The 23,202-nt window shown below is 40.6% G+C and overlaps 2 protein-coding genes and 1 long non-coding RNA gene across 5 annotated transcripts; 2 read left to right on the forward strand and 1 right to left on the reverse strand.

Annotated features, from left to right (window-relative positions):
- Positions 1-1,293: 1,293 nt before the first annotated feature.
- Positions 1,294-14,927, forward strand: LOC136422271 (uncharacterized). Of its 3 annotated transcripts, XM_066409926.1 has the most exons (4): positions 12,149-12,746; positions 13,444-13,560; positions 14,437-14,599; positions 14,878-14,927. In XM_066409926.1, exons 1-3 carry the CDS (start codon positions 12,501-12,503, stop codon positions 14,584-14,586), a joined length of 513 nt encoding a protein of 170 aa, XP_066266023.1. In that variant the 5' UTR covers positions 12,149-12,500; the 3' UTR covers positions 14,587-14,599; positions 14,878-14,927. The 3 variants fall into 3 exon arrangements, 2 of the variants coding, with proteins under 2 accessions (XP_066266023.1, XP_066266022.1); XR_010753589.1 differs by lacking the exon at positions 12,149-12,746 and adding an exon at positions 1,294-1,309 and having other exon boundaries at positions 14,437-14,891; XM_066409925.1 differs by having other exon boundaries at positions 12,155-12,746; positions 14,437-14,891.
- LOC136421352 (uncharacterized) lies at positions 3,670-5,088 on the reverse strand. Its single transcript, XR_010753437.1, has 3 exons — positions 4,984-5,088; positions 4,289-4,381; positions 3,670-3,794 (listed from the first exon to the last, which is right to left on the reverse strand). It is a non-coding gene; the product is annotated as an uncharacterized lncRNA (long non-coding RNA).
- Positions 14,928-20,305: 5,378 nt separating the features above from the next.
- LOC136421896 (uncharacterized) lies at positions 20,306-22,920 on the forward strand. Its single transcript, XM_066409467.1, has 4 exons — positions 20,306-20,731; positions 21,429-21,545; positions 22,423-22,585; positions 22,864-22,920. Exons 1-3 carry the CDS (start codon positions 20,477-20,479, stop codon positions 22,570-22,572), a joined length of 522 nt encoding a protein of 173 aa, XP_066265564.1. The 5' UTR covers positions 20,306-20,476; the 3' UTR covers positions 22,573-22,585; positions 22,864-22,920.
- The last annotated feature ends 282 nt before the right edge of the window (positions 22,921-23,202 follow it).

Below are 23,202 nucleotides of genomic sequence, written 5' to 3' on the forward strand. Positions count from 1 at the left end.
CACCCCCCACGGCCCCACTCCAACATATACGCCGCCGTTCCAGGAAGTCTACGAAGGAGGCTAGGGATGTATATGGTGTCCTAAGGCCCGTCCATTTGCTTTAACCACCGAAAAAAGAAAGTAAGCAAGCACCGAGAAAAATTACAGTACTTAGTGCAAGGACAAAACTGTGACGCACTTAAGTTTACAGATCTTATGGCATTTCTTGACGATACGTACAACGTCATAACCAATTGCAATATAAAATGGCCATGGGGACTCAAATTGCTTGGCTGTACGTGTAATACAACATTGTTAATATTGATATTTATGTGCCTATGAGAATATCATATTTCGGTGTGTGACTGAATTCCCATTGCACGATGCAATGCGGTGATTTACTGGTATAAACATTGCATTAAGTATATAATCTTCCTTCGCTTTACATTAATTTCCCCACATTGTGTTTGTTTTGCGATTGATCACTTCAAATGACAGCTCAGTTACATCGTTTTAATTGCAAAAGGCCTTGACGATTTGAAAATGGTATTAATTCTCATTATGGTGAATAGATTCACTTGTTGTAACTACTATTGCCTGCCATTAATCCACGTTTAATACGATTTCCGCCAGAAACATTTGCGTTAATCTGGAAGTGTTATTTAATTCCATACATATTTTATTTTGATGCTTTAATATGCATATGCTAGCCTTCACGGAAGGGAAACTTAATTAAGTTAACCTTTACGGAAGGAAAACATATTGTTTTGACACGCCTCTTCCTGTTTTTTCCTCTTTATCTTCAAACAAATGAGGTCAATGACCCGGAACCAGACGGCTGTCACCATGGTTACTGGTAAAGTAGCTGACACTCTGTCGCTTTCAATCACATTACTAGTATGTAGCAAGTGGCAGGACAGCCAATAGCATATTGTTTTGACACGTTTCTTCCTGTTTTTCTTCTTTATCTTCAAACAAATAAGGTCAATGACCCGGAATAGACGGCTGTCGCCATGGTAACTGGTAAAGTACCAGACACCCTGCGGCTTTCAATCACATTACCACATGTAGTATGTAGCAAGTGGCAGGACAGCTGGAGGGACTGGTCACGATGCATATATGTATGGATGTATTTCAGTATGTATAAAAAGAGCAGTAGTTTGTGACGGACATGCAGCCACTTCCTCATTGGTCGATTCTCCAATTATCAGGTAATCATTGGCTAAACTGCTAATTGTGATTGACAGGATTGGTCTAATGTTTGTCACAAGGGCCTCGTTTTCATTCTATCCTGCCCGCCGCGTGAGAAAGGTCTATACATGCTGACAGGGTGAGTCTAAAAATCCAAGCTGTCGCGTCCAAGTACGTTACACAACAAGGGTACAAATGGTTCACTTTCGTTACGGCGGTACGGAAAAATTGACAAGCTTTAAATGCAGAAATGTATTTTCTTGTAATGATACCTTTATTGTTATTCTTTAGATTCACAAATTAATACATGGCAGAATTTCCCGACCGCAATCTCAGATTGTCTCGTATAATTCTCATAATTAATATTCTTTTTCTTCATATAGCTCTAGCATCATCCCTTGACAGACAGTTTCACCAATTAATTGAAAACTGAGTGCATTTATGAAGGTCAGATATCCAGGTTAACAATATGTAAAGACAATTCAAACTCTACAACTGAATAAAATTCGGAGATTTAATTCCGGACGTTTCGAGTGACATCCATCACTCTTCTTCAGTGTCACTAAACTGAAAACTGTGTAATGATTAATCCCCAAATGAATCATTCAGTAAAGGTGGCATTATCTCTACCTTAATGGGAATCCAAATTATAGCAACAAAGCCTTCGTCTGATAAAAGGTTTTAACAGCTCTTCTATTTGATCTATCGACAAATATTTTCATCCAGCCTTGGTATATAGAACAAAGGGACGTTGTGTAGCGTGTGGAAAATGATATTCATTTGAGATTTGCTTGCGTATGATATCCTTCACGTATCAATCCCATACAACATTACATGTACAACATGTGTATAATCTTTTGTTTATCTCCCCTGCCCCTCTGATAATCCTTTACGTTTCTCAAGGGTGGCTATCTACAATTGGTATATAGAACAAAGGGAATATGTTTAGAGTGTTGAAAATGATATTCATTTGGGATTTGCTTGCGTATGATATCCTTCATGTATTAATCCCATAAACATTACATGTATAATCTTTTGTTTATCTCCCCTGCTCTTCTTATAATCCTTTACGTTTCTCAAGGGTGGCTTTGTTGACATGTTCTCTCTGTTTGAGAATGAATATAATAATCTATAAAAGTATGTACAACGTACGATGCTCAGCTTCTGACTTTAGTTGTTTACTATAGTTGCCTTAAAGTTTGTAATTGTTTATTGTTTTTCTTCTGTAATTGTTAATTGCAGTTGTTTACGGTAATTGTTTACTGCAATTGTTAACTGTAGTTGTTTGAGATGTAATTTTGTTTACTGTCGTTGTTTGCGATGTAATTGTTTACTGTCGTTGTTTACGGTAATTGTTTACTATAATTAATGATGACTGTAGTTGCTTCCTGCAGCTCTCTGTAATTTTTACATTATATTAATTAGTGTTTTTTCATATTGATGGAGTTTCAATCATGCAGTATATAGCGCAACTATATGATTTATGATATGTGCAAATAAGCCCTAATTTTCAAGGTCTTTTTCGATAGCATCGTGCGTTATTCTAATTTAACAGTAGCACGCCAAAAATGGTTACTCAAGCAACTGGATAAAATTTTGAAACTGTCAGACGTTCCAGATAGCATCCGCTGTCTTTTGTCAGTGACTAACGATAGGAGTGGAAAACCAGATTTATGCCAAAACTCTATAGATATGTTAAAGATGTTAAGACAATTTAGGATGTCTTGACGTAGTCTTCAAAAGAATAACAATAGCAGGTTAACACTACGCATTTAGCTACGAAGGTTAGACATCCATGTAGTAAAATACGCCAAACGACAGTTACTCATGCAACAGTATAACAGTTTGAAACTGAAAACAGCTAAATACGCGTGCGCCAAATGGAAGTTACTCAAGCAAGTGGATTTGGAAACAGATGTTTTAGACAGCATCCGCTGTCTTTCGTCAGTGACTAGTCAATGACGAGAGTCAATGACGAAAGACAGCGGATGCTGTCTGAAACGTCTGACTTTTTCCAAATGCAGTTGCTTGAGTAACTGTCATCTGACGTACGCATTAAAGGCAACCAAGGCAATATTAGGACAAAAAAATGGAAATGAAAAAAATCCTTGAATCCTAATGGTAGTGACATTTATTAACACTAGTTAGCATATTTGCGTAATAATTTCATACTTTTAGGATTTTAAAACCGCACAATATCATGATGTACAATGATCCCCTTAGTTTCGCAAGCCTACAAAAACTCTGGCCACGATTTTCAGTGAGTTCTCACATCACAGCAATATGATATTTTCGCATCATGGACGTTGCTATACATTGTGATGTTTGTTTCGGAACTAATCATGTATAGAGATGATTAAATAAATTGACTTTGATACTCCAATTTTTCAGACCCTAATATTGCTTAGGTTTCCCTTAAGCTGTTTTATTATGTTAGAACTATCTGTTTTAGACATACACCAAAGAGGACTTTCGTTCCCCTTTGATATGATTCAGATCTAACGATTGGACACCAGCATCCAACAGAAAGCGCCCAGCCCAAGCGCTACGTAGTTCAGGATCTTAGCACGGTTGGATGCCTTTAGGGCCCTGGTGACGTCTCCGATAGCGTTCGCACTCTGTACCTGCCGAGCAGAAAATTAAGAAGAAACGTTAAATTCTTTATCATCATACAGACTATTATTCCTGTATTATCTTGAAACCTTCAATTCCAAATTTCGGTAGCGAAAAGTACAGTCTTCAAACATTTCTTTGCTCATTTATTGGACTACCCCGGCCCCCACCCCCTTTTTATAACTGCAAGCCTGCCATATCGTTTCACTTGTATTCAGAAAAGAATTATACGTATACTATAGAGAAGCAAACCAAAAACATATCTACAAAGAGAAAATCCATCTGGAAGAGGTACTTTGGTCTCAGTAAAAAGCTCACATGTTCGTATGGCTGATTAGTAAAGACACGTGAATTATCCGTCTAAACGATTTCATACGTATTTTGACGTCTAGGACAAAGCATCGGCCCTGCATTTGAAAATTGTCAGTTAGCATCGCGTCAAAACCACTATACTGGTGGCAGCGGTGAGATCACACGCACGCGTTACCATAGAAACGGCTCTTACCTCGTAAGAAAAGATCAAAGCAGCGACGCCGACAGGCAGGCAGCAACACACGAGGGTAAAGATTGACAGGCCCCAATAGTCCTTCGGCATCACCTAATTCGATTGAGAAATTGGGACGAATAATATACATACAATTATGCCAGGCCGTTCGGTGTAATATAACCAGCTGCTGCCGCGCCTTGTGCCTGCGAAGCTGGTGTGTTACGCCTAATGGCGGTTATACCCGCTATATAGATACAGATACAAATGTCATACCTGGGCCGCGAAAACGTTCGATACGGGTTCTACTTGAATAACACGGGCTTCCATAGAATATTTAGAATGTATTTTGAGTGCGCCGGTTGCGCCGCTGTCGAAAATTCGAATACCGGATTGGAAGGTTGGAATCGATGTTGTTTCCAATTTTTTGTTCGAGGACACAAAACTCTCTCAAGTTCAGGCGCATTTCGCATTGAAATGTGCCTTTTTTCGGGAGGGTATGACATACATGTAAATCAAATACAACGCGGTGTATTCCGCATCACCCTCGGTCCCAACCCTCCCGCGATACGACCCGCGGTCGGGCCGGCACCTCGGGCGATACGGAATACCCCGTGTTGTATTCTTACCAGTGCCTCGGTAAATTTCATCTAGCCTCATTTCTATGTATCTATATTGTCAAATGCTAAAACGTATTAGACGATGAAAAAGTATACCGAAATTTCCACGACAGCGGCAGTTTGCTGTCCGTACGGATGCATGTTTGTGGGGTGTTGTTGTTGTTGGTTGTATTGTTGTTGTTGTTGGTTGTACTGTTGTTGGTTGTTATGTGGTTGTTGGGTGTAGTACGGGTGAAACCCATAGCTCTGCTGTTGTTCTCGGTTGTCGACAGTGTAAGGGGGAGGGGAGTAAAGCTCGTTTTCAGCCGCCATTTCTATTTTCAAATTGTGGAATAATTGTAAAAGTTTTACAAACTTTAAGTTAACGGAACGGATAAATGCTCCATCCGTTTTTTAAACTGAATGGTGGACGTTTCTTTTGTGCTCGAAAAATTTACAATATTAGCATAGCCAATAATGATATACAACAGCTCAATAGCAGGCTATATAATGTCCTTGCAAAATGCTATGTCCGGGATGACATGATTTTGTCAATATACTGTTACAGTGTCTGTGCTATATATTTTGCACTTATATATTGTGGCATTGATAAGGCTGGATCTAGAACATATACCTTTTTAGCCAACTAACAACATTTGAATTATATCTGTCTCTTTTTCTGCTTTGAATTGTGTCAGTTACGATAAGAATGATACTATGACATGGCCATTATTGAACGGAGCTAGGTTTGGGGGGAGGGTGATCCCTGACTATCGAACACGTTATAATCATAATGTTAATATGCTAATCTGTTCAGTCGCGATACCTTCTAGTTAATGAATTGCTTGCAGCGTTTACTAATGGATTCCATTGTAATAAAATTGTTGGGAGACCTTCATGCCAATGGTAGACCGGACCTATACTCTTTATAGTTAAGGCACTGAGCGTTAAAAACAAAAGCACTGGTTTAAATTTTACATTCTTGCTGTTGTAGTTAAGATTTAACATAAGCGTACAGGTGTAGATAGTTATATGTTGATGAAAAGATTTTGATGCACCTACCGTCTCAGATTTAAAATACTGCCAGTCAAACTGTTGCGAAGGTGTATCATAATAAGGATGTACCGCCGGAGGCAATGCTGTCGTCATTTGCTGGTACGTGATCAGAATGCCAATTCAGTGTAACAGGTAACGTTAGGTAGCCTGGAAACCACAATAGCGCACACATAAGCATAAGCGCACACATAAGCGCACAATTTTACGATCTTGATTTTAATTACTAGGCGGTGGTTAATTAGAAAGCCCCGGGCTGGAAAGATAGGTGGTCAGAAATATGCATTTGCTATGTAGACATGGGTTGGTTGTATATATATACAACACCCCTTATGATTAGGTACCGATTGGAAAAAGGGGCCCCGCCGGGTGTGACCCTAAGTGGCCCCGTGGGACACCCAGCGGCTGCGGGGCTATTTCTGGGACCCCGAATCATTTTAACTCGGACTTAAAATCAACCCGGCACCCGGTGATAGATATACGCCATAAGCTAATAATTCGTGAGAACACCGAGAGGTACTCTTCTGGTGTCCGGCAGTCCATCGGGACACAATTGTGACTTCAGGGCCCGACCGGGCTACACACCCGACGGGCACTGGTGGCGTCGTGTGGCGCAAGTGGTAGAGCGCGCGGCTGTCAAACAATGGGACCCGGGATCTAATCCCAGGTTGTGCCCAGAGACATGTCCGAGCCTGCGCCCCGACGTTGTGTCCTTGGGAAAGGCACTTGACACGACTTTCCTCACTTCACTCAGGTGTAAATGAATACCTAGCTCCGGTTAGGGACGTCCCTCCGATAGGACGTTAAATGGAGGTCCCGTGTTTGAGGAGAGTCACACCTTGAGTACGTAAAAGAACCCACCACATCTTTCGAAAATGTGTGAGTGGACCAAAACATTCCGGCCTAAATGAGGTAGGGAATTTTCCGAGCAGCCTTCGTAACCCCTGCTTCTCCTAATGGGTCAGTGAAGTCATGCTTAAGCTTGCCTCGAGCATTGATGTTTCTGACCTAGGGCGAAGAGATGCTGCTACAGTAAGAATAAGTTCAGTGCTTTGATGAGTGGCCCCCTACGGCCTTACACTGAGCGAGTTCGTTAAAAAAAATATGACCGTTGCATAACCATGCCAGTGGGACCTAAACGCGGTGTGTGTAGAGCTAGGAGTGTTGCCCCGCAGCCAGCCCAGTTCATTAGGGCACACCGGCGAACTTAAAAGAATAAAATCACCTCGCAGCGGTAATTAGAAAGCCCGACTGTAATGATAGGTTGTCAGAAATAGGCATAAAATCAGTAGAGGGACCGGTTATATAACGTTAACTACTTTGCTACGTGATAAGATAGCTGATGTTAGATATAGAACGGACAGTTGTATAATGATAGAAGGAAAGGACTCGTCTTATCAAAAAAGACCATAGCACGACCAGGACAAAAGATAGAAAACTAGGAGTGCTGCTGTTGTACAAGGGTCACACATCGGTGGACCATGACCTTTGTGCTCCCGAGACCTACCTATGAAATATCATCACAATTTATCTAAAGGTTCTTAAGTTATGCTGAATAGAAACACACAGACGAGCGCGCGCGCGCACACACACACACACACATACACACACACACACACACACACACACACACACACACACACACACACACACACACACACACACACATATATGTATAAACTCTCACACGCATACACATACTCACACACATAAACATACGCAGACACTTGCACGAATACAGGGTAAAAACGTAGAACAGATCTGCATTGCCAACCGTTGTTGATCATCAATATGCCTTCACCGTACGCGTAAACCAGTCTGATTTTTACACTGATCGCGCCATGCATTCTTTACTTGTGTAGAGATTGAACTATAACTACGACGTACACCTCTCGTTGATACCATGCTCCTTCACATTGTAAACGCTAGACAGACCAAGGGGACCCAGGGTCCTCCTCCTATAAAAACTAATCATCTGTTAGGGAGTTAGCAGCTAAATTGTCTCCAACCCTCATCTAGATCTCAACATCATAAATGGATTATCCTCTGTAGGGGATCTCCACCCGCCTGGCTCCAAGAACAATAGAATGGGATCAGAGCAGACGGCTTGATGTGCACCTATACTTTCATTCCTTTTCCACATTTGAAAAATGTGCTGAAGTAACTTCAATACTTAGTAAACTGTCTTAGCCAGTGAGCCCTCCACTGATGTGAATACCACGGCATTCAGAAGCAGACTGACGTCTGGGAGTTTACGTTAGCTGAATCTATTGGGTGGTTTTATAGTCCAGGCTTGCTCTTTAATCTTTTGTCTCGCCCGGTTTGGGGTGCTAACGCTGTGGGTGCTAATGCCGTGGATTGTGATCCCTTTCTTTATACAGATCAAAAATGAATCCCTCGTGGACTGAAAAAAGCATATCTTTATTGCAAAAAGATGCAGGCAGTCTAGACAAACATACGTCCATGCGTCCATCCTTGACCGTGAACCCCGCTGGTTCGAACGTGGAGTAAGGGAGGCAATATATGAGAGGATATACAATCCAACCCTCAACAGGAAAGGAGGGCTAAGGGTGGAACTGTCTGGCACTTGGGACATAGCCTTGGGGGCAAACCAGCTTTAGCTCCTATATTAAAACAATAGGAGCTATTGTCCCCTTTTACTTCAACCTTGTCTTGAGTTGTCTAATTCGCTTTCTATTGGACTATCTAAAAATTTGTCTTCTTCTTATTTGCATATCAATTCATAGTTCGTGGTTATAAACCTGCTGTTCAACTGATCTTGCTCACAGTCACTGACGAAAAGTAGTGGATGCTACTTGAAACGTCTGACCGTTTCCAAAATCATATCCAGTTGTTTGAGTAATTGCTTTTTGGCGTATGCGTCCATGTCTTTGAATAATTTCAAAGCCATCAGACGATCTTAACTCTTCAAAAGTCCACCGGTGCCAAAGGCGGCATCAGGACGCTAACGCAATCGTCTGCTGCTACTTAGATGCCCGCCTTAAAGGGATTTGGAGCGAAATTGGATTCTTGGATCTTTGAACTATTTATCTTCTTTACATTGGATGTCGTCACCGTATTCCGGACCAGACTAGTTAAATCGCAAGAGTCAAATTGAAGATTTCGTGGGGTCACTGGCCTTTGTATAGGTAGTTTGCCATAGAAAGATCCCGTTGGGAGACTTCTGGCGCTGAAGAGTCTGTGCGAAAAAGGTCAATGCTAAGACAAGATAAGGAAAGGGTATGTAACATGATTTTGTGATGTCCTCAGAGGTTCGCTGAGTCAGCGATTCCTTGGCTTGAAGTCAGACCTTTTTGATTGAATGATATAGTTTGCCACATATAAGTCCAGTTGATAAACTTGTGGCACTAGATAGTCTGCCTCATGTAGGTCATTCCCCGCACAAGATAAAGGAGGCGTATGTTTTCATGATGTTCTCAGAGGTTCGACCACTTTGCTTTGTCTAAGGAGAGGCCCGTGTATTTGAGGGAGCTTCAGGCATAAGCCTCAAGCTTTATAACTCTGCACGTAAAAGATCAACACACTTATTGAGGTAGAGAGTAGGGTTGAACCGGTGTGCTTGGGTAAATATGTGAACCTTAGCGACTGTGCAAAAATGTCAAAAATTCAACTTCTTATTCAAAAGCAGTCTAATATAAAGAGGACCAAATCGTCTCATTGATTTTATGGTGTATTGTTGCTACGGTATTGTTTTTACAACAATATTGTTTTTACAACATTTATGGCCAAATGAGCCTAACTTTGACTGTCTTAAAATGATTACAATTAAACTACAAAATAAAGTTTCCGCTTTTGATAAGAAAAAAAAAAGAGTGTACTTTTGGATTTTCTCTTCTTTAAAATGGTTCCACTTAAGCTCTCTGTTCCCCCTTTTAAAAATCCGTTTCCCGTTGCATTTACTTCCTCGTCCTGAAATAGTATATATAGTAACTTGTGCTGCGTACCTAAATATAACATCAGGTATCGCTACCGGTACGGAGGTTAAGGTACAGGTCCGGACCTGTACTTGTACCTGAACAATCTTACAAATTAACATGTGTTCTTCTGAACTTCTTCAATAATGACAGAATCATCAATAAACTGTTTTCAACTTGTCAGTATCTATATTAAAAGAACATAGCTAGATTTCCTACCGCCAAACTCTCTTGGCCTTGCTATCAAAACTCCCGGCCTGCCTGAATGATCTGTTGCATATTATTTACGCTGTTCCAGGGTGTCACTTTGGTCACGTTTGGTGTTGCATGAGGCCATGAGCTCAGGAGATCAGTCGCAAAATAAGCACATACTTGGTGTAAATTTATTTCGGTACAGTACCGGTACTTCATGATCCGGTATTTTGACCTGTAGCTAATCAGTTTTTACGGTACAGTACCGGCACACAGTACACAGTACCGGCACGCAGCACTAACATCGTACAGCTTTTCAGTCAGAGGTTGCAATGGCGACAGGAGATGTTTCTTCTGGGCTCCCTCTCAGAAGAAACACTCACAACAGTGAAGAAGGGTGGGTTAAGATGAAAGGCAGTGGCTTCGAATCAGAGCAGGATAGCCTGTGCCCAAAGCAGCATGTTTCCGTGCCACAACAGTAATGCATAGTAATAGTAATGCATAGCTTTAAAAATGGGAAACAAGATGAGAGTGGAAAATGTTTCATTATAAGAAAAGTTTTACTCTCAAGTTTCTGCCTAAGACTTAAGTAATAACTGATTAAGAACGCAAACAATCATATGCGAATTAGATTGTACTTGAAAGAAAGAAAATTTAGTTGGCAACAATATTATGATAAAAGTATAAGTTTACCATTTTTCGTGTTGCCATGGTAACGGGTGTCTGAAGAGGCATTTTATGCAAATTTCACTAATTTCGATTTAAACATAGTTGTTTCCAATGTTTTCTTGCTCAACGACACTATTTTCCTACATGTATAACATCATATGTGATTTAATGTAATTGTCATGATTAAATATTCTTAAATTATGCTTATTTGATTACGTCATCGCTCAAAATCGAAGATGGCGGCAAGACCATTTTTTTCTGTATAAACAGGCTTTTTCGCCTTTAAATTCGTCACAACCTGTAATTCTCTTAACCAGAAGCATTCAGATTATTGTTTTTAGTCTATTTTGATTGTTATTTGGGGTCATAATGGAAAAAAATGTATTTAAAAAAAATCCAAAATGGCCGATCCAAGATGGCGGATCCCAGGGAGTCGCTTACAACACATGACGTCATTTTTCGACGACATTTTGACGTCAACTTAGTCACCAGTGACGTCAAATGTCTTGGCATACCTTTAAATCAATAATACGCACTATTTTGTCTAATACTTTTACATATTATGGGAGTTCCCTATTTAGCCAATAAAATCACACCAATGACGTCATAATTACGTCATATTACGTCATTACGTCATCACAATTACCGGAATTATAAAACTTTACGTGAACATCACTCCCTGCAAATTAGGTGATGATAGAGCATACCGTTCAGAATTTATGACGGGGGGGGGGGTCGAAAGAGCCAAAATCCAACCCCCCATCCAAGAAGTCTCAAAAAAGCCCGGTCTAAATGGGGTTAAGTTGTGAAAAAATAAGAATCTATTGTTTTGCCAACTTTTGTACGCTCGCATCATTAATTTTGGGGCTAATAGAAGATGCCATTCATATAGTCGAATCAACATGGCCTATAGACCTCAGATCGGCAGCTTGCCACATATAAGACCAGTTGATAAACTTGTGGCGCTAGATAGTCTGCTGCAAGTAGGTCATTCCCCGTTAAAGATAAAGGAGGCGTATGTCTTCATCATGTCCTTAGAAGTTCGACCGCTTTGCTTTGTCCAAGAAGAGGCCGATGATTTGATTTTCGGATCCATTCAGCTTCTTGTGAGATATGATAAAAGAGCTCGGTAACTAATCGTTTGGCTACATCGCCAGTTCACTATAGGTCGTCTTGCTACAAAGCAAGTCATTTCGCTACTGATTAAGATACAGCTTTCGAGGCTAAAGTCGGCCCCAGTTCGAACATGGCCATGGCGGGCCCGTGTATGAGGGAGCTTCAGGAATAAGCCTCAAGCTTCAAACCTCGGCAAGCAAAAGATCAACACACTTATTGAGCTAGAAGAGTAGGGCGAACCTGTGTGCTTGGGTAAATATGCGAACCTTAGCGACTGTAAATAAATGTACAAAAATTCAACTTCTTTTTCAAGAGAAGTCTAATACAAAGAGGAACAAATGGCCTCATCGATGTTATGGTGTATTGTTGCTACGGCAGCTCAGATATTGTTTCTGTAACATTTATGGCTAAATAAAAAAAGCGTAACTTTGACCTGTCTATTATTTCATTGAAAACAGGTTGCAAATTAAAAGTTTCCGCTTTTTGATAAGAAAAAAAAATGTGTGTACTTTTTGATTTTCTCTTCTGTAAAGTGGCCCCACTTAAGCTTTCTGTTCCGGAATCCCCCCCTTTTAAAAATCCGTTTCCCGTTGCATTTACTTCCTCGTCCTAAAAGGATATATTTAGTAACGAGACAGACATCGCACAGATTTTCAGTCAGAGGTTGCAATGGCGACTGGAAATACGTCTGGGCTTCTTCCCGCTTATTCTGAAAAAGTGTGGGTTGAAATGAAAGGCAGTGGCGTCGAACCAGAGCAAGAAAGCCTGTGCCCAAGGCAGCATGTGTCTGTACCTCAGCAGTACTTACCACAACAGCAGTACTTACCACTCCAGCAGTATGTTGTACTGCTACAGCCGAACAGACAGGCAGCAGTGGTAACAAGTGACGCACGTCCTCTGATGAATGACCAGGAGGTATGATTTATTTACCATTTATTTCGATTTTACCACATTTGTGGAAGGATTGACATAACAGGTGAACTATCACCTTTTCAAGATGTCATCCCAGACCGAACTGTAAGGTTTGGGCCATCGCACACCGGGGCATGCCCCTACTCTTTTTCGAAAGGTGTGGTGGGTTCTTTAACGTGCGCGGGATGTGGTTCTCCCCAAACACGGGACCTCCATTTAACGTCCTATCCGAGGGACGTTCCTAACCCTAGATGAGCTAGGTACTCATTTACACCTGAGTGAAGTGAGGAAAGACGTGTTAAGTGCCTTTCCCAAGAGCACAAGTCCGGACATGTCTCTGGGCACACCGGGATACGAACCGGGGACCCATTGTTTGACAGCCGAGTGATCTACCACTGCGCCACACGGACGCCACTGTATGATGTAATATTTCGGTTGGATGATCTTATTTTCTGCTGATTAGGTCAGAGAAGACCCAGACTTTTCAACTATGTCCCCAACAAGTGACTCTTAAAATGTCTAAAAGTATGAATATACTCATAAATGAGACGGTGCTGCCTTATTCTATTGTCACCAGGTCGAGTGATTTTTGTTGGGGGGAGGACCTTGGACCCACTTGACTAGATAAGACCGAGAACTTCTTGAACGTCCTTGTATGCAACGCTTTCATTTTCTTTATATATTGTTTTCTTTAATTTAGCCAACCTTCGTGCCACCGGAGCAGGGCGATATTCGTACCTACATGGGCCTGTCCATTTTCACAGCCTTGTTCTGTTGTCTGCCTGTTGGCGCATTGGCAATCGCCAAATCGTGCGAGGTAAGATGATTTTTGTACGATTTCTCTGTGTTGTTTAGTGTCTTCTCAGTCATAATTCTATATTTTGCAGAATATTCCAATAATAAATTGATCCCAAGGCATTCAGGTCGCGGGGTATTGCCGTATAGAGGAAAGGAATTACGTGCCATGGATTGCCCTGTAGAACGAGAGTCTGAAGACCCAAAATCTCCATGAAATTTGTTTTTATATATGATGTGTTTTATTTGCTCAAGTTATCTATTGTTATGTTGGTCTTTTTTCATGGAGATAACAAATATACAGGTTAGGTTGTATATACCTTTGTGGTTTGAGCTCCAGCTGTCGGGCCCTGGGGAATATATTCGACTCAGTTTCGCTACCAACAGGTGTGCTATAATATGCGATAAACAACACTGCAAATACAGATTTTCCTCATTACTTATGCAAATTCAGTCCCAATTTGTATAATTTGCACTTCAGTGTGTACATCTATGTCTAACCTGCCTGCGTACCAAATAATATGAAAATCTCTTGTTCCTTTCTACGCCAATGCAGTTCCAGTGACACATACAAGGGGGCCCAAAATCGACCTTGACCTTTCTCCTCCCAACTCCTACTGACATACCAAATATCATTACAATCCATTTACATGTTCTACAATTATGCTGATTTTAAGCATCCGGTGACACAAACATACAACCGGTGACACAAACACGCAAAACACACGCAAAGACACTCAAAACAATATCCCCATGAAAAAGTATTTTTATATGGAGATAATAACGAACATGGAAGGGGGGAAGTACGTACATGTACTTCGTGTGAGCTTCGCAGTATATGTCATGTTTGTTTGTTTGTTTATTAACATGTTGATTTCTTTACAAAATTGTTTGTTAGGTGAAGGACGCTAAGGCTTCTCGTGACTCCGACAGGGCCAAAAATGCGTCAAATGTAGCCCTATGCCTCAACGATTTATCGGCGTTCCTGGGGATCATTTGCTGGGTCTTGTTGATCATTCGGATCGTTCTGGTCAGCAAATACCAATGATTCAAATCAAGATGTGAGTAATGAAACGACAAGGTCAAACTACTCCCTACTATTTATTACAAGGTGTTTCACAATTAATTGGAGGAAAATAGAAAATAGCTAACGGTAAAGAAAATACGAAGAACGAATGGACATGGTACCCAATGAGAACACTTGGATTAGAATTGAAGTCACACCACTATCACCATCGTTACCATAATCACCATCATCATTATCATCATCATCATTGTAACCTGTAAATCGTTTACTACGTCATTTGATTGATTGATTGACTGTTTATTTTATTGTTAGGCGAATGAGGCAAAGACCTACGGGGACAAAAAGGCGTCGCGGCGAGCCCTGTCAACGGGATTGGGATCGTTCTGGGAATTATTTTCATAATCATCATGGTTATTCTTAGGTTACAATATTATAATTGACTTTCATGTTACGATGCTTGTTTAAAAGAGTAAATGCATTGGGTATACGCAAAAAGAAAATTAGTAGAGAAGTAAAATTTGTCGCACTAAGAGATAAGTTTAATTAATGAGGAGTTAGATTTGTGCGAACATTTTGCAGTTCTTGGTACGTTCGCCATCTAACGTCTAACAATAAAGTGATGGATTATAATGCAGACAGAATGCGCTGATGTCAATAAAGAGTAAAACTTGTTGCAACTCGTTTGAGATGTTCTATTATCTTTGCAGAGTTGGTTAAAATTACACTTTGTGAAATAACAGGAAACCAGTTCATATCAAAATTGTGAAAGGCAAACATTCGGATAAGGCACTCGTGTAACACACGTTCAAAGTATTCAGTTCCTGAGCTATGGATCATAGCGAAAGGAAACTACATTGGTCTATAACCTAAATTAGGAACTTGTACATGTACGTTCAATCTATGTTCATTGCGTGACAATGCTTCCAGTGTAATGACAAGATGACAGATGTAAATGTTTTTTTTATTAAAATCTAAATCTTTCTAAAGAGCTTATATGACTGGTTTATTGAATGAACTGTTTTCACAGCCCAACAGGGCTGAATAGTGAAATTCAGTACATAATTTCCCATACATAATAAAATACAACAACGAACGGACAGTTATATAATGATAGAAGGGAGGGACTCGTCCTATAAAAATAGACCATATCACGGACAGCCAGGACAAAAGATAGAAAACTGGAAGTGCTACTGTTGTACAAGGGTCAGACATCGATGGACCATGACCTTTGTCCCCCCCAAGACCTACCTATGAAATATCATCACAATTCATCTAAAGGTTCTTAAGTTATGCTGAATAGAAATACACACAGAAACATAGACGAGCGCGCTCACAAACACACACACACACACACACACACAAACAAACACACAAACACACACAGATACATACACAGACACGTAAACACACACGTACACACAAACAAACACGTACACACACACACACACACAAACACACACAGATGCATACACAGACACGCAAACACAAACACACACACACACAGAAACACAGAAAAACACATCCAAAACACACCTCCAATTTTCATGGAGTTAAAAACGTAGAACAAACGTAAATCATTAAAATGCCTTCACCGTACGCATAAACCAAGTCTATGTTTTACACTGATCACGCCATGACGGTCGAACATGTGTAGAGTTTGAACTATAGCTACGACGTACACCTTGTCGATTCCATGCTCCTTCATAGTGTAAACGCTAGCTTAATCTTTCGGCCCGCTAGGTTTGGGGTGCTAACGCTGTGGGTGCACCAAAGATTTCCTTCCGTATATGATGATCCCTTTTTTGATACAGATCAGAAAATAATCCCGTGGGGCCTGAAAAATCATATTTTTATTGCAAAAAGATGCACCCAGTCTAGACAAACATCCGTCCATGTCTTTGAATAATTTCAAAGCCATCAGACAATCTTAACTCTTCAAAGGTCAGCCGGTGCCAAAGGCGGCATTTGGACTCTAACGCAATCGTCTGCTACTACTTAGATGCCCGCCTTAAAGGGATTTGGAGCGAAATTGGATTCTTGGATCTGTGAACTATTTATCTTCTTTACATTGGATGTCGTCACCGTATTCCGGACCAGACTAGTTAAATCGCAAGAGTCAAATTGAAGATTTCGTGGGGTCACTGGCCTTTGTATAGGTAGTTTGCCATAGAAAGATCCCGTTGGGAAACTTCTGGCGCTGAAGAGTCTGTGCGAAAAAGGTCAATGCTAAGACAAGATAAGGAAAGGGTATGTAACATGATTTTGTGATGTCCTCAGAGGTTCGCTGAGTCAGCGATTCCTTGGCTTGAAGTCAGACCTTTTTGATTGAATGATATAGTTTGCCACATATAAGTCCAGTTGATAAACTTGTGGCACTAGATAGTCTGCCTCATGTAGGTCATTCCCCGCACAAGATAAAGGAGGCGTATGTTTTCATGATGTTCTCAGAGGTTCGACCACTTTGCTTTGTCTAAGGAGAGGCCCGTGTATTTGAGGGAGCTTCAGGCATAAGCCTCAAGCTTTATAACTCTGCACGTAAAAGATCAACACATTTATTGAGGTAGAGAGTAGGGTTGAACCGGTGTGCTTGGGTAAATATGCGAACCTTAGCGACTGTGCAAAAATGTCAAAAATTCAACTTCTTATTCAAAAGCATTCTAATATAAAGAGGACCAAATCGTCTCATTGATTTTATGGTGTATTGTTGCTACGGCAGCTCAGATATTGTTTTTACAACATTTATGGCCAAATGAGCCTAACTGTGACTGTCTTAAAATTATTACAATTAAACTACAAAATAAAGTTTCTGCTTTTGATAAGAAAAAAAAAATGAGTGTACTTTTGGATTTTCTCTTCTGTAAAGTGGTTCCACTTAAGCTCTCTGTTCCCCCTTTTAAAAATCCGTTTCCCGTTGCATTTACTTCCTCGTCCTGAAATGGTATAAATAGTAACTTGTGCTGCGTACCTAAACGTAACATCAGGTATCGGTACCGGTACGGAGGTTTAGGTACAGGTCCAGACCTGCACCTATACCTGAACAATTTTACAAATTAACATGTGTTCTTCTGAACTTCTTCAATAATGACAGAATCATCAATAAACTGTTTTCAACTTGTCAGTATCTATATTCAAAGAACATAACTAGATTTCCTACCGCCAAACTCCCTTGGCCTTGCTATCAAAACTCCCGGCCTGCCTGAATGATCTGTTGCATATTATTTACGCTGTTCCAGGGTGTCACTTTGGTCACGTTTGGTGTTGCATGAGGCCATGAGCTCAGGAGATCAGTCGCAAAATAAGCACATACTTGGTGTAAATTTATATCGGTACAGTACCGGTACTTCATGATCCAGTGTTTTGAACCTGTAGCTAATCAATTTTTACGGTACAGTACCGGTACACAGTACACAGTACCGGTACGCAGCACTAATAGTAACGATACAAACATCGTACAGCTTTTCAGTCAGCGGTTGCAATGGCGACAGGAGATGTTTCTTCTGGGCTCCCTCTCAGAAGAAACACTCACAAAAGTGAAGAAGGGTGGGTTAAGATGAAAGGCAGTGGCTTCGAATCAGAGCAGGATAGCCTGTGCCCAAAGCAGCATGTTTCCGTGCCACAACAGTAATGCATAGTAATAGTAATGCATAGCTTTAAAAATGGGAAACAAGATGAGAGTGGAAAATGTTTCGTTATGAGAAAAGTTTTACTCTCAAGTTTCTGCCTAAGACTTAAGTAATAACTGATTAAGAACGCAAACAATCATATGCCAATTAGATTGTACTTGAAAGAAAGTAGAAAATAAATGAGCGGAGACGAAGAAGACAATAGGCGCACCCATCACATTTTTTCAGTTTCCAAAAAGATTTCGACTGTGCTGTAAATCGTAAAAACCAGCTGCAAACGGAGCAAATATATTAAAACAAGTATTAGATCTAGAAGATGGATATCAATATCGTAGATTGCCGAAGTCAATTCAAAAGTCATAGATTAACCCTATCTAGACGGGGGGGGGGGGGGGCTAAAAGTGCCCGCGCCAACTTTGACATCGTATAACTACCAAACGACGTATGTTAGGACAACCAAACTTGATGACTTTTTATAAAATTTAGTTGGCAACAATATTATGATAAAAGTATAAGTTTACCATTTTTCGTGTTGCCATGGTAACGGGTGTCTGAAGAGGCATTTTATGCAAATTTCACTAATTTCGATTTAAACATAGTTGTTTCCAATGTTTTCTTGCTCAACGACACTATTTTCCTACATGTATAACATCATATGTGATTTAATGTAATTGTCATGATTAAATATTCTTAACTTATGCTTATTTGATTACGTCATCGCTCAAAATCGAAGATGGCGGCAAGATCATTTTTTTCTGTATAAACAGGCTTTTTCGCCTTTAAATTCGTCACAACCTGTAATTCTCTTAACCAGAAACATTCAGATTATTGTTTTTAGTCTATTGTGATTGTTATTTGGGGTCATAATGGAAAAAAAATGTATTTAAAAAAAATCCAAAATGGCCGATCCAAGATGGCGGATCCCAGGGGGTCGCTAACAACACATGACGTCATTTTTCGACGACATTTTGACGTCAACTTAGTCACCAGTGACGTCAAATGTCTTGGCATACCTTTAAATCAATAATACGCACTATTTTGTCTAATACTTTTACATATTGTGGGAGTTACCTATTTAGCCAATAAAATCACACCGATGACGTCATAATTACGTCATATTACGTCATTACGTCACCAAAATTACCGGAATTATAAAAACTTTACGTGAACATCACTCCTATCAAATTAGGTGATGATAGAGCATACCGTTCAGAAGTTATGACGGGGGGGGGGGGGTCGAAAGAGCCAAAATCCAACCCCCCATCCAAGAAGTCTCAAAAAAGCCCGGTCTAATGGGGTTAAGTTGTGAAAAAATAAGAATCTATTGTTTTGCCAACTTTTGTACGCTCGCATCATTAATTTTGGGGCTACAAGAAGATGCCATTCATATAGTCGAATCAACATGGCCTATAGACCTCAGATCGGCAGCTTGCCACATATAAGACCAGTTGATAAACTTGTGGCGCTAGATAGTCTGCTGCAAGTAGGTCATTCCCCGTTAAAGATAAAGGAGGCGTATGTCTTCATCATGTCCTTAGAAGTTTGACCGCTTTGCTTTGTCCAAGAAGAGGCCGATGATTTGATTTTCGGATCCATTCAGCTTCTTGTGAGATATGATAAAAGGGCTCGGTAACTAATCGTTTGGCTACATCGCCAGTTCACTATAGGTCGTCTTGCTACAAAGCAAGTCATTTCGCTACTGATTAAGATACAGCTTTCGAGGCTAAAGTCGGCCCCAGTTCGAACATGGCCATGGCGGGCCCGTGTATGAGGGAGCTTCAGGAATAAGCCTCAAGCTTCAAACCTCGGCAAGTAAAAGATCAACACACTTATTGAGCCAGAAGAGTAGGGCGAACCGGTGTTCTTGGGTAAATATGCGAACCTTAGCGACTGTAAATAAATGTAAAAAATTCAACTTCTTTTTCAAGAGAAGTCTAATACAAAGAGGAACAAATGGCCTTATCGATGTTTAATATGGTGTATTGTTGCTACGGCAGCTCAGATATTGTTTCTGCAAAATTTATGGCTAAATAAAAAAAGCGTAACTTTGACCTGTCTATTATTTCATTGAAAACAGGTTGCAAATTAAAAGTTTCCGCTTTTTGATAAGAAAAAAAAATGAGTGTACTTTTTGATTTTCTCTTCTGTAAAGTGGCCCCACTTAAGCTTTCTGTTCCGGAATTCCCCCCTTTTAAAAATCCGTTTCCCGTTGCATTTACTTCCTCGTCCTAAAAGGATATATTTAGTAACGAGACAGACATCGCACAGATTTTCAGTCAGAGGTTTCAATGGCGACCGGAGATTCTTCTGGGCTCCCTCCCGCTTATTCTGAGAAAAGTGAAGAAGTATGGGTTGAGATGAAAGGCGTTGGCGTTGAACCAGAGCAAGAAAGCCTGTGCCCAAGGCAGCATATGTCTGTACCTCAGCAGTACTTACCACAACAGCAGACCGCTCCACTCCAGCAGTATGTCGTACTGCTACAGCCGAACGGACAGGCAGGAGTGGTAACAAGTGACGCACGTCCTCTGATGAATGACCAGGAGGTATGATTTATTTATCATTATTTCGATTTTACCACATTTGTGGAAGGATTGACATAACAGGTGAACTATCACCTTTTCAAGATGTCATCCCAGACCGAACTGTAAGGTTTGGGCCATCGCACACCGGGGCATGCCCCTACTCTTTTTCGAAAGGTGTGGTGGGTTCTTTAACGTGCGCGGGATGTGGTTCTCCCCAAACACGGGACCTCCATTTAACGTCCTATCCGAGGGACGTTCCTAACCCTAGATGAGCTAGGTACTCATTTACACCTGAGTGAAGTGAGGAAAGACGTGTTAAGTGCCTTTCCCAAGAGCACAAGTCCGGACATGTCTCTGGGCACACCGGGATACGAACCGGGGACCCATTGTTTGACAGCCGAGTGATCTACCACTGCGCCACACGGACGCCACTGTATGATGTGATATTTCGGTTGGATGATCTTATATTCTGCTGATTAGGTCAGAGAAGACCCAGACTTTTCAACTATGTCCCCAACAAGTGACTCTTAAAATGTCTAAAAGTATGAATATACTCATAAATGAGACGGTGCTGCCTTATTCTATTGTCACCAGGTCGAGTGATTTTTTTTGGGGGGGAGGACCTTGGACCCACTTGACTAGATAAGACCGAGAACTTCTTGAACGTCCTTGTATGCAACGCTTTCATTTTCTTTATATATTGTTTTCTTTAATTTAGCCAACCTTCGTGCCACCGGAGCAGGGCGATATTCGTACCTACATGGGCCTGTCCATTTTCACAGCCTTGTTCTGTTGTCTGCCTGTTGGCGCATTGGCAATCGCCAAATCGTGCGAGGTAAGATGATTTTTGTACGATTTCTCTGTGTTGTTTAGTGTCTTCTCAGTCATAATTTTATATTTTGCAGAATATTCCAATAATAAATTGATCCCAAGGCATTCAGGTCGCAGTGAGATTGTCGTATAGAGGAAAGGAATTACGTGCCATGGATTGCCCATAGAACGAGAGTCTGAAGACCCAAAATCTCCATGAAATTTGTTTTTATATATGATGTGTTTTATTTGCTCAAGTTATCTATTGTTATGTTGGTCTTTTTTCATGGAGATAACAAATATACAGGTTAGGTTGTATATACCTTTGTGGTTTGAGCTCCAGCTGTCGGGCCCTGGGGAATATATTCGACTCAGTTTCGCTACCAACAGGTGTGCTATAATATGCGATAAACAACACTGCAAATACAGATTTTCCTCATTACTTATGCAAATTCAGTCCCAATTTGCATAATTTGCACTTCAGTGTGTACATCTATGTCTAACCTGCCTGCGTACCAAATAATATGAAAATCTCTTGTTCCTTTCTACGCCAATGCAGTTTCAGTGACACATACAAGGGGGCCCAAAATCGACCTTGACCTTTCTCCTCCCAACACCTATTGACATACCAAATATCATTACAATCCATTTACATGTTCTACAATTATGCTGATTTTAAGCATCCGGTGACACAAACATACAACCGGTGACACAAACACGCAATCACACACGCAAAGACACTCAAAACAATATCCCCATGAAAAAGTATTTTTATATGGAGATAATAACGAACATGGAAGGCGGGAAGTACGTACATGTACGTCGTGTGAGCTTCGCAGTATATGTCATGTTTGTTTGTTTGTTTATTAACATGTTGATTTCTTTACAAAATTGTTTGTTAGGTGAAGGACGCTAAGGCTTCTCGTGACTCCGACAGGGCCAAAAAGGCGTCAAATGTAGCCCTATGCCTCAACGATTTATCGGCGTTCCTGGGGATCATTTGCTGGGTCTTGTTGATCATTCGGATCGTTCTGGTCAGCAAATACCAATGATTCAAATCAAGATGTGAGTAATGAAACGACAAGGTCAAACTACTCCCTACTATTTATTACAAGGTGTTTCACAATTAATTGGAGGAAAATAGAAAATAGCTAAAGGTAAAGAAAATACGAAGAACGAATGGACATGGTACCCAATGAGAACACTTGGATTAGAATTGAAGTCACACCACTATCACCATCGTTACCATAATCACCATCATCATTATCATCATCATCATTTTAACCTGTAAATCGTTTACTACGTCATTTGATTGATTGATTGATTGTTTATCTTATTGTTAGGCGAATGAGGCAAAGACCTACGGGGACAAAAAGGCGTCGATCGCGGCGAGCCCTAACCTTAACTGTCAACGGGATTGGGATCGTTCTGGGGATTATTTTCATTATCATCCTGGTTATTCTTAGGTTACAATATTATAATTGACTTTCATGTTGCGATATCTAGATGGCATTGCTTGTTTAAAAGAGTAAATGCATTGGGTATACGCAAAAAGAAAATTAGTAGAGAAGTAAAATTTGTCTCACTAAGAGATAAGTTTAATTAATGAGGAGTTAGATTTGTGCGAACATTTTGCAGTTCTTGGTATGTTCGCCATCTAACGTCTAACAATAAAGAGATGG

Source organism: Branchiostoma lanceolatum, chromosome 16, assembly GCF_035083965.1.
Source record: "Branchiostoma lanceolatum isolate klBraLanc5 chromosome 16, klBraLanc5.hap2, whole genome shotgun sequence".
In the NCBI taxonomy this organism is placed as follows: Eukaryota; Metazoa; Chordata; class Leptocardii; order Amphioxiformes; family Branchiostomatidae; genus Branchiostoma; species Branchiostoma lanceolatum.